This window comes from Drosophila teissieri, chromosome 3R (assembly GCF_016746235.2).
Source record: "Drosophila teissieri strain GT53w chromosome 3R, Prin_Dtei_1.1, whole genome shotgun sequence".
NCBI classification, from domain to species: domain Eukaryota; kingdom Metazoa; phylum Arthropoda; class Insecta; order Diptera; family Drosophilidae; genus Drosophila; species Drosophila teissieri.
In genome coordinates this window covers 6,587,826-6,604,229 of record NC_053032.1, presented here as the reverse complement: position 1 = coordinate 6,604,229, position 16,404 = coordinate 6,587,826, and the positions used below count along the sequence as shown (strand labels likewise).

General features: G+C 37.6%; 2 protein-coding genes across 21 annotated transcripts; one reads left to right on the top strand and one right to left on the bottom strand.

The window, feature by feature from the left end:
• Window positions 1-601: 601 nt before the first annotated feature.
• LOC122622134 (phosphatidylinositol-binding clathrin assembly protein LAP) lies at window positions 602-13,277 on the bottom strand. 20 transcript variants are annotated; one of them, XM_043800336.1, is made up of 16 exons: window positions 12,716-13,277; window positions 10,025-10,167; window positions 9,452-9,527; window positions 9,089-9,121; window positions 8,760-8,862; window positions 8,573-8,694; window positions 8,327-8,520; window positions 8,116-8,252; window positions 7,484-7,598; window positions 7,169-7,409; window positions 6,442-6,537; window positions 5,713-5,964; window positions 4,333-4,612; window positions 3,827-3,926; window positions 2,599-2,688; window positions 602-1,960 (listed from the first exon to the last, which is right to left on the bottom strand). In XM_043800336.1, the coding sequence occupies exons 1-16, from the start codon at window positions 12,849-12,851 to the stop codon at window positions 1,781-1,783; spliced, it is 2,298 nt and encodes a 765-aa protein (XP_043656271.1). In that variant the 5' UTR covers window positions 12,852-13,277; the 3' UTR covers window positions 602-1,780. The 20 variants fall into 20 exon arrangements, with proteins under 20 accessions (XP_043656271.1, XP_043656269.1, XP_043656268.1 ...); XM_043800334.1 differs by having other exon boundaries at window positions 7,127-7,409; window positions 12,716-13,276; XM_043800333.1 differs by having other exon boundaries at window positions 7,484-7,646; window positions 12,716-13,274.
• A 391-nt stretch (window positions 13,278-13,668) lies between these two features.
• On the top strand, window positions 13,669-16,397 carry LOC122622137 (protein SHQ1 homolog). Its single transcript, XM_043800352.1, has 3 exons — window positions 13,669-14,035; window positions 14,122-14,530; window positions 14,595-16,397. The coding sequence occupies exons 1-3, from the start codon at window positions 13,776-13,778 to the stop codon at window positions 15,741-15,743; spliced, it is 1,818 nt and encodes a 605-aa protein (XP_043656287.1). The 5' UTR covers window positions 13,669-13,775; the 3' UTR covers window positions 15,744-16,397.
• Window positions 16,398-16,404: the final 7 nt, after the last annotated feature.

The following is a 16,404-nucleotide window of genomic DNA, read 5'->3' as shown; positions in this document are numbered from 1 at the left end:
TGTAATTTTTGAGTGTATAATTTTGCTAAATGTACATTGATTCGAGTTCGGGTCTTTACGTTTACATAAGCTGTAGCTTTAATGAAAATTCCATACATGATTGTTTGCTTCTAACGATTATTGCATTTGCGTTGTTGTTTGCCTACGAGAGTTGACCCACCTATTCCATTAGTAGGACATACTAAACCGCAAATCCTGGTCAACCTTCTTACTTAATAGTTTTACTAAATTGTTGCCTACTTTGGTGAGCAATAAAATTGCATTTTGGCTGGTGCAAAAATATAACGTACTTTTCTGCTTATGTGATTATTTTTAAATGATAACAGCGAAAAACTGACGGTGTTACCTATAGCAACTGCTATATAATTTTGAAGAATTAACGGCCTTAGCGGATAGACTCCCATGAATAGTAGTATGAAAGCGGCAGAATTTAAAGCATTTGAGATAGGATGTGAAGATAGTTGAAGAAACCTTTGAACCATCAATTAATCACTGAAGGAGGGTAATAGATTGGAGTTGATAAAAGTTTTGGAAGTCATTTACTTTGTTTGATTTTGGCAATTAATTCCAGTGCAGCGCAAAATAAAAAAAATAATGCAAATTAATATTTCATATAATTTTTATAAATTTTATTTAAACATAGCTCAGCTTGTCGCGTAGAAGGAAAAGTTCTACATTCACGTCTTATGCTTTATATACACATTCTTGAAATGAACTATGTACGTATATGATGTCCGTTTTCAATCGAGTACTAGAAGCAATTAAATAAATTTCTAACACAACGTACGTACTAAAGTATAACACATATTAAATAAACGTTGCGGTTTTTCTAGAATTTAAACATATTTTACATTAGCGTTGCTTGAATTTGTTTTTAAATAATACTTAATAATTACATATGTTTTCTACTTCGCAAATTAAATTTGGACAAAATTGAAGCTAGTTTGGAATGCATTTACAAATATTTGCCGTTCAATAAATCATAAATTGCTTAACAAAACTTTAAAAAATATAATAGGTACATATTTAGTCACAAGAAATGACTAAAAATAACAGGAAAACATTGATAGACGGATTAAAATATTGCAAATTATTACGTTAGGCTGTGCAAGCACTTCGACTGCGTTTGAAAATATAATTTCTGAATCAGTTTCATGTTCGGTCTTACTTCTGTTTTGAGACAGTTAACGTAGTTCCACTAGATAATTCAACGTGTGTTAAGTGATTGGCGTAGGACACAACTGCAGGTTTTGTAAAGACTTATTTTTAAGTTAGTAGGTATATTTCACATAGGTTACTTTCCGTTAGCTATTGTTGGAAATTGTTTCGTTTTTGCTTTTACTTTCTCTTCATTTGTTTTAGCATAGTATATAAATTGGTGTATACATATAAATAGTCAAACTTATTTGCTTTCATTTAAATATTAATAATATAAATATATATATATGTATGTATATAGCATTTTTCGTGTTTTCTCAATGTTCAACATTATAATATATATTTTTATCTGCTTCCGTCTCATTTGTGTTTGCCATTGCTGCTGGTTTTTCCATAAACTTTATATGTATTTTCTGTATCATTGGGTGAACAGAAAACATACTGCAATTTTAAGATCTTGTTTTTCACTTGCACGTTTATATAATATATAATTATGGGTTTATTTAATATTTCATTACGCGTTTGTGTCTGTGAGTGTGGTTGGATATTTGCCGTCTATGAGGTTAGAGCGCTCAGACTGAGTGAGTGAGTGGGTTGCACGTATGAGCTCCTTTGGGACCGCTTATAACGCACCAAATGGGTCGAGTGGGACGCCTTTATTGCTGCCATTCTGCGTTGGCTGGATGGGTTGCATGATGCCTGTTGCATTACTGTGCGGCGCCGCCATCATCGTCGGTTGCACCCCAATCAAAGGGGCTGCTGCCTGCCCCATCATACTTGGCTGTCCCATCACCGTCATTCCCTATAAGAGTCATAAGGAAGGGCGTTAAAAACGAACATAAATCTCTGTTAAATTGAAATTCATGCACTGAAAAGGGAATACTTATTAACTGCTATGGCACACGCAATGCTACAAAATCAGTGGCAGGAAAAGAATAGTCGTTTGGGCTAAATAGGAGAGGCTGCAGTGAGCTTGGGAAACAGTTGCTACATGGAATCGCACGTAAGGTAGTGAGCTCTACAGACAAGTGAAATAGTAACTCTATTAAAAACAAAATGTCTACTAAACTTAATAATGTATATTTAAATAAATAATCAACAGATACGAATGGAAGATAGTATTGCAGTTTAGTTCACAGACGAGAATCATAGAGTAGGAACACTTAAAACGCTTGTTACTGGTCATCGAGAGGGAATTGTTGGCAGGTTTCTTTGAAAGTTAGAAGAAAGTTCTTGGCATATGGGTCACATTTATATGTTATAGTGCTGGAGATGATAGAAATTCGATTGGTAAACATAATGAAAACAAATAAAACTAAAATAATATTTTAGTTAAGAAAAACGGCAACTCAGGGCAAAACCAAGATGATATTTATATAGAATTTTTCATTCTGCTTCATTTTGTAATGGTTCATTTCGTTCGTTTCAGCATCATCTTACCTGCATATAATTTGGCGTTACAGGATAACTAGCATGTATATACGGATGATTGATTGTGATTGGCGCAGGACTTACGGTCATGCCATGTGCCTACGTGATGCATATTGGTATATATAGGCATATTGATAGAATATATATTGATATATCACAAAGACACATACACACACACAGACAGCATTAGCAAAGGCGCAGCGTGAGTTGTCATACGTGATTCGTTTGTTGTTGTTTGTTTGATTGGATTCAATATATATTTAGTTGTGATTCAATTTGATTCAGTTCGGTTAACGATTTTCGATTTTGCGGTATGCGTTGGGATAGTTGAGATATAAAGCAAACATAAAATAAAGAAAAGAAAGAAGTTGATAGTTTATATATACTCCGTCGAAATGCAAATTAAAAAATAAAATAAAAAGGATTTAAAACTATAAAATGGGTATATGTGAATTGTCGTATTCGTGTGCTGCGTGTTTTGTGTGTCCAGACTTAAACCCATCATCAAAGCCCTGCTCTTCAGGATGCCCTAGTGCTTATGATCTAGTGCTGTTTACTGTGATTCTGTTGTATAAGTGGAAGGTGTGTGGAAACTAGGGCCAAGGTTATGTGTGGACAAAATAAAGTCAAACTTACAACCCGCAGACTTGATTTTGCGCTTTGATTCTGGTCATCCAATTTATAATTATGATATACGAAAAACACTTAGAAATTTAAAGGGAACTGCCACAGTGAAGAAATATTAAATATAATAATTTACTTTAAATCTTATCAAGACAATTTTAAGCAAGCTAAAAAATTTTCATACAGATCAAAAATGTACTGTAAACCAAGGAAACCAAGTAGCTCAAGTTGTAAATTTATACGGATTGTGCAAATGGTAAATAAACATTAATTTTTATAATTTAGTTCACATTAAATTAAGTAAAGTGTATTGTACTTTACATGAAGTGTAGCCTAAAGTGTTGGGTGACACAAAATCGTAAGAAAATGATATGAAAAAACAATGCATTAACATAAGTAAAGAAATGTGTCATTTGTTTTCTTCTCTGGCATTGTTATATTTCTTTTTATTTTTTGTATCTGCTTCGGCACAAATTCTAGTGAATTCGAATTTTTTTCAGTCACTTATTAAATTTGAACAAATTTGAGGCAACGTAGATTCTTTCGAGTAGTATTGATTGTTTTTGAGTAGAGTAGTTCGGTAGACAGAAGAGTTAGAGTAGGCAAAACTCACCATTGGACGGTAGCCAGCACCAGTAGTAGCCGCCATTGGTTGGGGTGTCCAATTAGCACCTGGTTTCGCTGTATTTTTAGGTGAATTCCATTGCACGGGTCTATGAGAATAATGGGGTAAGAGAGTAATGATATATAGACGACGTCAATGAACACGGCATTTTGAATTTTTGAGTTTTTTTCATCTAAAACGATTTCTGCGTGATTTCGAACCATTTTTGGATGAATATTATGTACACGTATGAAACATGAATATGGCTATATGGTCGGGAGGGCAAGTTCGGAATGGTATTGGATTAAAGGATCATCAAAGGATCGGTTTCTTCGGAAGTGGAGCATGGCTTATCAAACAGATCTGTGGTAGATCGAAAATGACACCATTCAGCCATCTACTGCGGATCAACCGAAAGGGATGTGACAACATGGATTCTGATCAACATTCTGGTTTGGCTTCGCTTTCGAACGCACGCACATACAATCATCAGTTTACTGGCTCGATCTACTCACTTTGCACTTGCCGTTTTGTTAATATTTAAGTTATCAACGAGTGACATTAGTGAACTATCCAAGTCGCCGGTAATTATCTTTCCAGTGCCAGCTGGTGGCTGCTGCTGTTGCTGCTGGAGTTGCTGCTGGTATTGCTGCTGGTGTTGCTGCTGGTGCTGCTGCTGTTGTAACGCTAGGATCGAACTGCTATTGCTGGAGTAACCTGCGGCGACAACGTTCATTTGATTGCTGTTGTTGCTGGCTGAGGCCGGCTTGAGGACATCGCCCAAGGCATCGAAGCCTTTGATAGATTTATATTATTCAGGCGACATGGTTGATTGGGGATAGCCATAGCCAATGCACCGTTTTTAGCAGACATTTATACACAGAGACAAACACATTGGTGTATATATAGTAGGTATGCATAAATAATGAAGCCGATGAGCCCAAAGGATTTGTTTTGATGTTTGTCGAGTTAGCGTTGAGTTTGATTGCCGTAGATATTTGATATTTCGGTTTTAATTTGTTTTTAATATTTTTCATTTTGCCAGCGTAATCATAAAACACACAAATATGTTTTAGCATTTTGTTGAGATTTAAGTGTTCAATATGTATTTGTGCCACCAACATTAACATGATACAATGTGAAATTGTTTTTAGTTTTGATATTTTTGATTTTTACGTTCAGTACATAAGAACATAAGAGAGAGAAAAAGAGAAAAAATAACATTTACAAAATAAATAACATGAAATTGCATTGAATATTTAAAGATTTAGGAATTTTCGATCTCTAATGATTTTTGACATATGGTGGATTAATAATAGGTTATCATTTACACACACATGACAAAGGTAAAATTATTTACAAAGCAGAATAATTTTTGTTAATGTAATTTGTGTTAATGTGTTAGGTGTTGCATTATATTATAGAAAATACATCCTGATAGCTATGTAAAAAGTTCAGAATTAAAAAAGCAAAAATTCGTATAGCGGAAATTAACACAAAATGAAAAAAGTTAACACACAGTTATCACACGAAACACATATTAAATAATTTTTTTGTAGAAAATTAATTAAAAGTTAAGAGACAACAACGCAGCTTCCTTGTCAATAACAGGACGAGTTTATAGTCGATTGCAGACAACTCAACTTCATAAAATAGCTACAAAACACGAGCAGACAACAGAGGGAAAAGCGCGTTCTGTTTGGTGTTGATGAGCATCTGTGGCAATGGCCAAAGCTCAGGAGATCTTGGATGCTGAGATAGAAGTCAGTGTCCGATACAGTACAACAAGCCAGTGATGGATCAAGCTTTGTACAAAAACAAAGCGCGCAGAGGAACATATGCTTGTGATTAATGGGTTTGTTTTCGTTTTGCGTCGAGGAGCTACGATTGTTCACCTGGTGGAAACTGAGCTGCTGACATGGAAGGTGGCAATATCGCTTGCTGTTGCGGCCAGTGTTGCTGCTGCTGCTGTAGATGCAACTGCTGTTGCTGCTGCTGCAAATATAAAGCCGCTTGTTGTTGTGGTTGCATCTGCTGATCCATGAAATTTATATTGTTGCCAAAGGGCGCAGCAACAGATTCAGCAGAGAGTGAGACTTGGGGAAACGATAAGTCATCAAAAAATGGATTTGGCAACGACGTCGAAGCTGTGTAAAATGTAACGCAAACATTCAGAGGATAACAATTAAAATATGTAATAAAAAAAAATAAGAAATAATAAAAACTGGCAATTAAATATACAGGTACAGGATCAGGTTCTAATATCATCACGCATAGTTCTGATCGAATTTTATATACGCACTAAAGAATTTTCTTAGCTCTTTGTTGAGTCTGTTTAAAAAGTGGAAATTAATCAGGCTTATTAAATCGCATGCTACATGTATTTTAGTATTAATCAAACACATCACAGTTGGATGATATTACTGGCATTGTTATTTCCTTAACCAATTGGTAAACTAAAACGAACCACTTCAATTTTCACTCAATTTGGAATAGTTAGAAAATCATAAGCATGTTGTTAGTGACTGCATATTAAATATTTAAATATGTATTCTTAGGATTAGATTTTAGCTTGCAGTTAGGAATGAATGAAGACTGTTCCGTATTACCATCGAGTGACTTACCTGCCGGTTCCGTATTACCAAATACGGATGAGAAATTACTATCGGAAACGAATGCATTTGTAGCAGCAGCGGAGGAAACTGATGCTCCATTGAAACCTAGTTTTGTTTGTTTTATTTTGACATTTTTTGGTGGTTTTGTTTCAGTTTAGTTGGGTGTGTGTGGGCGGTGGACAGTAGGCGATGGTCGTTGTCGTGTTTTGGAAGATTTGCGATTGGTTTGGTTTCGTAACCGAGGATTTGATTTCGGTATCGTTGTTAAAGATGTTGTTATTACAGTTTCAGGTTGGAAAAAAACAGTGATGAAAAAATGAAGAGTAACAATACATTAGACAAGAATTTAAAAAAAAAATCAAAACTTACAAAAATAAATATGGTAAATAATTGAATTAATACAAAATATATCGCTATGACTTCAATTATGAATAATGAATGCATGTAAACTTGTGCAAACAGACGTCTAAGCTGAAGTGATAAGTAGACAGACAAAGGGTGAGGGGGGTCTAGGGCGCCTGAAAAGTGCGCTCCTCATAGCTCTGATTTGTAGAATACGACAACATAAATAGGTAAGATCACTACACTTACACATCGACTGTTACCTATGTACAGCACAAAATAAATGTAACTTAAATCGTAATCGCTAAACGAGAACTTAGGACGAAATTATAAGAAAATTATAACATGCTACCGTTATTATGCATCCACAAATTATTGGCATTGAGTGCAGCACCTGTGGCTCCAACAGCAGCTGCTCCACCATCAAACATGTCTGCGAAAGGATTGCCCAACTGCAGCAGATCGTCGGAGGCCTTGGTGGCTGCTGCAGCAGCAGCGGGCTGCGCAGACGCGGCACCGAACAGATCAACTATCGGCTGGCCAGCCTGCGCGGCTGGCGGCGACGATAGAAATGGATTTGTTAGTGCAGCGCTAGCGCCAGTAGCACCGCTGCTGGTGGGCGACGACACCTTGGACTAGCAAAAGAGCAGGCAGATAAATGGATTATTTGGGGTGTGATATATAAGGATAATGTTTCAAATAAACTCACCTTGTACTGGTTCATAGCGGCCTCCTCTTCGGCCAGAACCTGGGCCTTAAGCTGCTCGTCAATGCCGTTGGTGGTATCAAATTTGCTAGACGCAGCTGCAGTACCAAAAGCCGAGCTGGTAGAAGACAGGGCAGATACAGCGGATTTTACATTACGCTGATTACTAATGTTTGCCAGGCATCCAAATCAGGTGCAACATAAGAACCAAGGAAAATAATAGAAAAAACAAAAAAAAAAGCAAGTCAAAAATATATCGCAACAATACACTAAATAGTAAGTAAATAAAATCCATATACAATTAGAACTAAAAGAATTCTTAAATCCTTCATAAATAATTGCTAATTATAAAATAATTTCTTATTATTTTATATAACATTGGAAATACGTCGAAATGTGTCAAATAGAAATAAGCTAACCAATTATAATGTTTAAATTATGTTAGCATATAACAGATAACAGTAATAATAATACTCCAATAGATCGATTTCGGAGTTTGATATTTTAGATGTACAAATCACTTAAATATCGCAGCTTTTTCTGCATTCTTCATATTACAGAAAGCTTCAAACTCCTACTACTATGTATTGGTTAAAGCATGTGACGCACGATTGCATTAAAATAGATCAACAAACCTCGATGACTGTGTAGGAGTATTAGCAGCGGATACTTTTCGACCCTCAAGCGTGGCCAAGTGCTGCTCCAAGGCGTCTAACAACGAGCTGGGCGCCTTGGTCAAATCGGGTATATCACCCTTATCTATGCCCACATTCTGGAAACAGAAAATAAAACGTAAATGATATTAAAAAAAAGTATATATAATATATTAACATACGACACTCTTACCTCAGCCACTTTTAAGAACTCTCCAACACGATCCATTCGCACTAAGAACTTCTTATAAAGATCCAACGCATCGCGCGCATGTTTCTTGTTCATGTCGAAATATTTTTCAAGCAAATTTATAATGCCATCATTGTAGCAAGCAAACAATCGTATGAGATCGCGGAACAAGAGCATAAAGCTCATATTGATGACGCCTAAAAATCGTTATAATTATATTTTACAAATTATTTGGGAGTATAAACATACCATTGGACAAGTCGTTGGATTGGCAGTCGAACTCTAAAAGTGCATCCAATTGTGCCTGCAAAACTGGCAAAGTCTTTAGAAGCTTTTCCGCGTTCATGCTGCGTAGCGAGCCTTCCTCTTTGCTAAAATTATAGATTGCGATACAAATCAATAAGATGACACTTAAATGTAAGCTGGATTTACTTACCCCCGTTTGACTTTGCAAAAGTCAAAGGCCATGGCTCGATAGGAGAGCGATTTCTCATTCAAATACTTGGCGTAGCGCCGAATAAAGGGAGACATATCGTAACCTGTTGATTGGGCAAAAAATATAGTACAGATATCCAATCATAAAGGTCACACAAATGTTGGGCAATGCCAAATACGAAACTTAAAAAGAAGTGTCTTTTGGTTAGTTAATTTCGCATTTAATAATAAGTAGAACAAATTTTAGTAACAACCAGTAATGAATTCAATGCCTATAGCCAAATAAGGAAAGTTTTATCCAATTTCTAATAGCTTCTGTATAATACTTACCCATTCTGCCACCAGGAACGCCCATGCCACCATCTGTATAAGGTTTATATTTTTTTATATTGAATATTTATTTCGGATAATTGCATTTTTCAAGTTGTTGTTAGCCACCATATTGTGTGTTGTATGTAGGTCAGTAAGCAGCGCCATTCGGTATTAATATTTTTGGTTTATAAATTGTTGTTAATCAAATAAAAGTATAAAAGATGAAGCCAAACGTTCGCGCAGCATTTGCATGAGTTGAACAAGAGAATGGGAATGATCAAAATGTAGGCATTAGTTAACAATTTAAAATAGGTAAATCGATTAAATCGTCGATGCGTTCGAAACAAATTTGGGATGTTTTATAAAGAGGGTTCGTTATACCTTGTACAGTTCCTTTATCCAGAAAGGAGCTGAGATTGAATGTCGAATTGCTAGAGGCAAGATATTGCATAAACCGCTGAAAAGATTTGGAAAATAAACAATCAAAAAGCCGTTAAATATTATTTCGACAATAAGAAATGGCAAATAATTTATATAAAGTTTAAAATTGACCCCCATATATTATCTGTTGTGGCCCTATTTAAACTTAATTATTTTTCATTGAAGACAAATTTATGCGGCACCAAATAAATAACCAATAAATAAAACTGGACAAACAGAAACAAAAAGTAATATATCACATAACGATAAGCTTGGTCAGAGGTCATCCAAAAAGCGTAATGCCTCCAGTAATTATTAGCCATTAAAGATAGCCTACAAAAAAATCAAGAAATGAGAATCGTGTTATGTACGTGACCTTTTCTATAGAAGTGCCCACATTCTGTACAATAAATAAAAAAATAAATAAAATAAATTACCTCATTTTTAACGCTTAAACGAAAGTAAAAATTTAACTGTAATACGCCCCTAAGCTTCACACAAACACTAGATACAGATAAATATACAAATACAAACCTCATTGCCATATGCCATCAGATGATGTGTGGTTATCAGCGACTTGTAGACAACCACCCAGTTGGCATTCTGTGAACGCTCGATAAGTAAATTGGCCAGATGAGGGATTGACACATTCGGCTCGTTTGTGCAGTGCACCAAATCTGCAATTGTATTAAAAAAATGCAGCCAAAAGATAATTTTACACATTACTTTGCATAAGAGAATAAATTAATATCCTCTATTTTATAAACAACGCTTTATATTAGTTTCTTATCGCATAGACAGAAATCCCTCGAGTGTATTACTAAGCAATTATAAAATATTATATTGTAATTTTCTATTAGTGCACCATTGGCATTTGTTGCTTAATTGTGTACGTTCAATACAACTTTTTGGTAGAAAAAAATAGGCAAACGATTGATAAAATCGAAAAAATATAATCTGGTTGCGATAATTGGTTGCGATTAACTTTAGTTTGATATTTATTTTACTAAACAGCCCAACATTTTTGAAAATATTTTCACAGATTCACAAATTACTTCTGACAACTATTAGTTAGTATTGATTTAATCAACAGTGTCATTATTTTTACAATAATTGTAGTTAATGTAATCAAAACAAGAAATGTTTACACGTATAAGAAGCCACATACCACTTTAAAAGTCAATTTATCTCTTCTACAAAGTTTCTGTAACGATTACTTTTATTATTTGGTTCTCTGCTGTACGACCGAACCTCCCATAAATATAATCATCTTGTTTTTTGCGTCCCATTATCGGTCGCGACTCTTAGTCGTTGTTGGCTTATCAGCGCTTTCAGTTTGCAACCGCCAATCAAGCTAAATATTAACGGAAAAGTGTCGATGATAAGCGCAGAATCCCATTGTGTCTACTATCATGCGGTTCCATTTGAAGCATTTCCCATTTCAGTTGCAAAGTGTTTGTCGCAGAGCAAAATAATTGCATGGGATTCGAGGGGCGTTGCACATGCCAGACCTGATGTTCTCCGGCATTTTGTTTCATTTTGTTTGGGAAAGCTGACGGGCGCCAGACCAGTGATTCATGCATACATACATACATAAATAAGAACAAATTTCAATAAACAGTAAATGTGGAAAATTGATTGGCCCTTGTAAGCGAAACTGGTGAGTTTCTGAACGAGCACAGTGGTCTGGATCTGTTTCTTTATAAAAACGCGTTGAAATTGCAGAGTGGTAAGCATTTAAAAAATAGTTTTTTAGTTAAAATTACTATCCGCCCGCTTTTTTAGTCTGATTCACGTATATTTTTAAGTGATTTACAGTTGTTTAATAACAAGGCAGATGGCGACTTCAGTACCGTAGTTATCGCTGGACTGAATCCACATTCATATGCTCTCAAATAATTAAAGTAAATGTGGTAGTTGATAAAGGCAAATGTTTGTCGGGAGATGTTAGATATAAAGGGCAACCCTTTGTAAAATGTACGAGTTTACTTTGAACTCAGATTTTTGTAGAGTTTTGCTACGTGAATTGAACATTACATATTAATATAAAATGATTATCTTGAATAATCAGAACACAAAAAACAGCATACAGCATTTGCGGCCAAATTTTTGGTTATATGTATTCCTTTTGGTCGTGGACAAATGCGAATTCATTGGAAGTTGGTCTGCGGCAACTACAATACAATGTTTATGTGGCAAGTAACGCCCTCAGTAATGCCCTCTTTAATCGGAGCCATATCTGATGACTCATCGAAAAAAAAGTTTTGCCAACAAGCAATATAAAAGGGGGTCACAATGCGAGTAAAACTAACCAAAAAACCAGATTTCAACGGGAATGTCAAGATATTGGGCTCTTTAGAAGTTTTTGCAAAATTCAAACGACTAAGGAAATCCAGCAAATTAGGAAAAGACTTGTGCATAAATTTAACAAGCCATGATACCGCGACAACAACAATACCTGATTTCGCAGGCGTTTTAAGCCATTCAAAGCCCCTACAAACACACGTGCACCCGTGGGAAAGTGACGTAACATTAGAGAGAGAGAGAGCGCATTGGGTAGAAAGAGATGGGAGTGCAATCAATGACGAACGGAGTCCACAAACACCAGCAGCTGAGCTCCAGATGCAATTGTGGGTGGTGGTAGATGTTTTTGGGTTTATGTGGACCGTGAACAGTGGTTTCGTTTTCAGAAAACTTTGTGATTTATCGCACAAAAACTCAAAGCATGTGAGGATGGCCAAGAAAGCCAAGTGGCTCGAACTGGTTGCATCTGAGTTACTTTTACAGCCCGTATTAGCTGTGGCAGTAGTGCTTTTTATTTTAAGTACATTGTAAATTTTTATTTTCTGTACTAATTTGTTGTTAGTTTGTTGATTATAGAAAAATGTAATTGCGCTAGACTCATTTGATTTTTAATTTTTTTTCACCTTATCCGGTCTAACATTATTTTATCAATACCATTACCAAAATGATTTCAATTTAATTTCAAACAGACAAGTTACTGCTTTGAATGTTTGTAGATTTAAATAAATAACTTTAGAAGCTTTATACAATAATAACAGTGAAATTTCAGCATTATTTTCGTGGTAGGGGGGTGCATCTCCCCTAGTAGCACAAGACTGTGCCTCTTTTTTCTCCGTGTGATAACAAGGAAATGTAACCGTGATTTACGCAATGAAAGAGCGAAAGCGAGGGTAAGGGAAAGAGATAGACAGGGCCACTCACAGTCCAAGTGCTTCTTCTTCGGACCAATGCATTCCTCCGTAGTGGCCTTGCAAACGGACTTGGCGAGTCCTTGGCCCGCAAGGCTGTGACGGGCGGCCAGCAGCCTGTCGTTGATCGTTTGCCCTGCCATGGTCATGATGAAGCTGTTGTTGTTCCTGCTCCCGCTCGCTGGCTTTTATTTACTTGATTAATTTAATTATGCACCCAAGGAGCAGACCACACCGACACACACAATCACAAGCAGATACAGAGAGAGAGAGAGTGACACACACACGTATGGGGCGAGCGAGAGACAGAGAGGTATTGATTGATTGAGAATATTTCGAACGGGAAAACTCTGCTACACGGGTTTCACGAATAAACGAACGGTAAGGATTTAGTGGTTCATACGTCACAATCACTTCACAATTTAACGCCGCGATTAATGCGCTCTCTAACCGGTACCTAACGCTGAAACGCGATTTTTTAATTCTCTATTTTTCCTCTGCCACAAATCGATAATGGCGACTGGCAAATGGAGCGAGTTTATGAGCAATGTCCTAATGCGTCCGCAAAGTGGAGCTAACGCGTGAAATCGACTTCAATTTACGACGTAAGGCAAGAAGATATCGATTGCAAACGTAAGCGAATACGAAGCGGTTGAAGTTAGCCTACAATGATTTTAAATATGTTCTGAAAATGAAAAGTACTGATTTTACTAAAGGTAAATATTGATATTATAAAAACAAAAAATGTAAATAGCCTATAAACTGTATAAAGAGTCAGAGATAAAGCAATATAAATATTCAAATTCGAAATTTATACACTTTTGGAATTGTAATTATTTTTCAATTCATTTATTTTATAAATCGGGCTTCACTTATAATATACCTTCAAATTTGAAAAGTGGCTTAATTGGTCGGAAGTGTAGCCGAACCCGCAGCCCATAACGTAAACCTATCTAGCAGTTAACAGCAATTTTTTGTTTCGAGTAGGCGGTCATACTGGTCATTAAAATAAATAAAATTATACTAAAAAACAGTAGTTAGCAGAATCAGCAGTCTCGTAATAAAATTATAAGATGTTGAATGGACAGATTGCACACAGTTATTTGGAGAACTCGTGCACGCTGCTCATACCCCGCCCGCCTGCCCTGAATCAGTCCTCAAAGTGGCACCAGCCAGCAGCAGCTGCTGCTGCTTCTTCTTCCGCAAGTGAAGAGTTGTGTCAGGGGGCGGGGGTAGTAGAAGCGGAGGCGTTGCATGTGGATCGCATAAGAAACTGCGATATATTCGTTGACGCGCACGATCTTTATTTCTACGCAGACGTTAAGCTGTACAAGTGAGTCACATCCGGCAATCTGGCGTGCCCACAGTGACGAAATTCCAGCGATATCATTACGCACTATTATTTTTCCTCTCTGACAGATTCCACAGCCGCCGCACCTTTGACTTGCGAGAGCTGAAGACACTGTTGATAAGGTTCAACACTAAGGAGAATCACTACCAAATTTGCCTGCGCTGTCTGCCACTATCAGCGGGTGCCCAGGAAGGACCCGGCGGCGAAAGAGGAGGTGGCGGCGGTACGGGTGATACAGCCAAGCAGTGGAGTGGGCGCAAAGAGTACATCGCTACTTTCCTGCACCTACCCACGCTGACCGACGCCACCAGTGCCCATTTGCCGGACAAGGAGCATCTGGTCCAGGAATGGAAACTTAAACGAATCACCGATCAGTGCCAATTGCAGCTCGACGGCCACGAGCGCATTTACAAGTTGACCAACAATTTCGGGTACGGCTATGCCAGTGAGTACAGTGGACCGCTGGACGCGAGTGAGGTGAGTTCCAATATTTTTTTAACTGCTCTTCCGCACAATAATAATCTTCCTATAATCTTCCCAGTTGGACAGAGCCACGTGCCGCGTTTCGGAGCCACATCGCATGAGCCCCATACAAAGGCGACAAGAGCGTGTGGTCGATGAGATGAAGCGCTTTTCGCGCGAGCAGTACAAGATTAATTTTGTGGAGCTACAGGTTCCGTCCGGTCACCAGAATCCTTTACGCTACAAACCGAAAATCTACGAGACTTCCATGACCCAGGAACAAGCGCATCTGCTGCACAACATCAGCCGAAAGCTGACACGGGAACAGCAGCCGTGCGACATCTTTCGGCAAAACGAGATCGATTGCGGACTGATTAGCATCCTGTTGGCCATATGCTATGATGTGCGGACGACGAACAATGAACCGACGTGTGAATCGGGCTGGACGCGAAGTATCCTCTGCCCGCTTTATTGTTACTTTGAGCAATTCGACAACTATCGGGACGTACTGGTTGCCTTCCTGCGGCGAATGATAACCTACCCGCTGTACCGCAATTTCGAGCTGGGCCGCCAATGTGTACGAGATGCCATAGAAGTTTTAAAGGGCGGGCGTAACTGGTTGATTAACCAGTTGCTGCTGACGCACCAGCAGTTCGCCAGCAGTGATCCCAGTCGCGATAGCTTCAACAGTTACTATTTGGAGGACTATATCCGATATGTGACCAGTCCGAGCGCTTGCAGCGATGAGCACATGCGCCTTCTTGCCCGCAATCTTAAGAACGTGCTGATGGACGTAAACAAGCAGCACTTGGGCCTTGGGGTCACCGAGATTGAGACTGAGCTGATCAAGGAGCTGATGCAGGAGATGCGCATTGATGCGGGGAGCGACGGCTCCTCGCCGCAGCAACATGGCCATGGCGATGATGAGCTAGACCTTGAAACCGATACTTCTGGGCAGGAGGACGAGACTACTACTGATGATGATAGCGTCATAACCGACTCCTTCGACAGCATGGACATGGACATGCGACTGATCGAGAACGAAATTGTATATGAGGATGACGAGGAGGACGAGGATGGGGATGAGGATGACGATGAGGATGGGGATGGCGATGAGGATGACGACGACAGCAGTTCTTCCACAACCACCAGCAGCGAGGCGGAGGGAAACAGCGTCATCGAGCAGTGCAGCAACAGTGAGACAGCAGCCAGCACCAGCACCAAGTGAATTGCCACTTATGTCGAGTCCGGCAAGTCCTACTCCTGCCTTGCCCAAAACAAACAAGCAACACAACCAACTTAATGTCAAAGAACGGAGGCTAAACAGTGATTACTTTTAAAATTAAAACAAAGTAAAAAAAAACAAAAAACAAAGCCAAGTAAATGATGTAAGTTTACACAAAAATATCCCAAAAAAAACTACTTAAATCTTAATTGTACAATAATTTAACGAGAAGCAAACTTAAAGATTTGTTCACGCCAAATGCGGAAAGATATTTGAATATTTTTTCCCTTGCACTACAATAACTTCGATTATAATTACACATACAAGTAAATCAGAACTTTAGCATTTAGTATGGCATTAGTGTACGAAACATTTGAATTTTGAATTCTGAACAGCGAAATCTAGTTGTGCATTTGTAAATACATCTATAATCTTATAGATATCGATATTGTTGGTGCTGCAAGCAAAAAAAAAAAAAACAAAATATGAATAAAATAAAATGGAAATGGAAAACAACCTCCAAACTGAATATACACTTTGGGCAAAAGTCATTAAGGATTTACATGTTAATGTTGTATGAGTGTCTTTTAAGTGAGAAAAGAAGTATGAACGAAAATTCTAATAAAATGGATGATACATATTTTTTTACAAACGTGACGTTAGT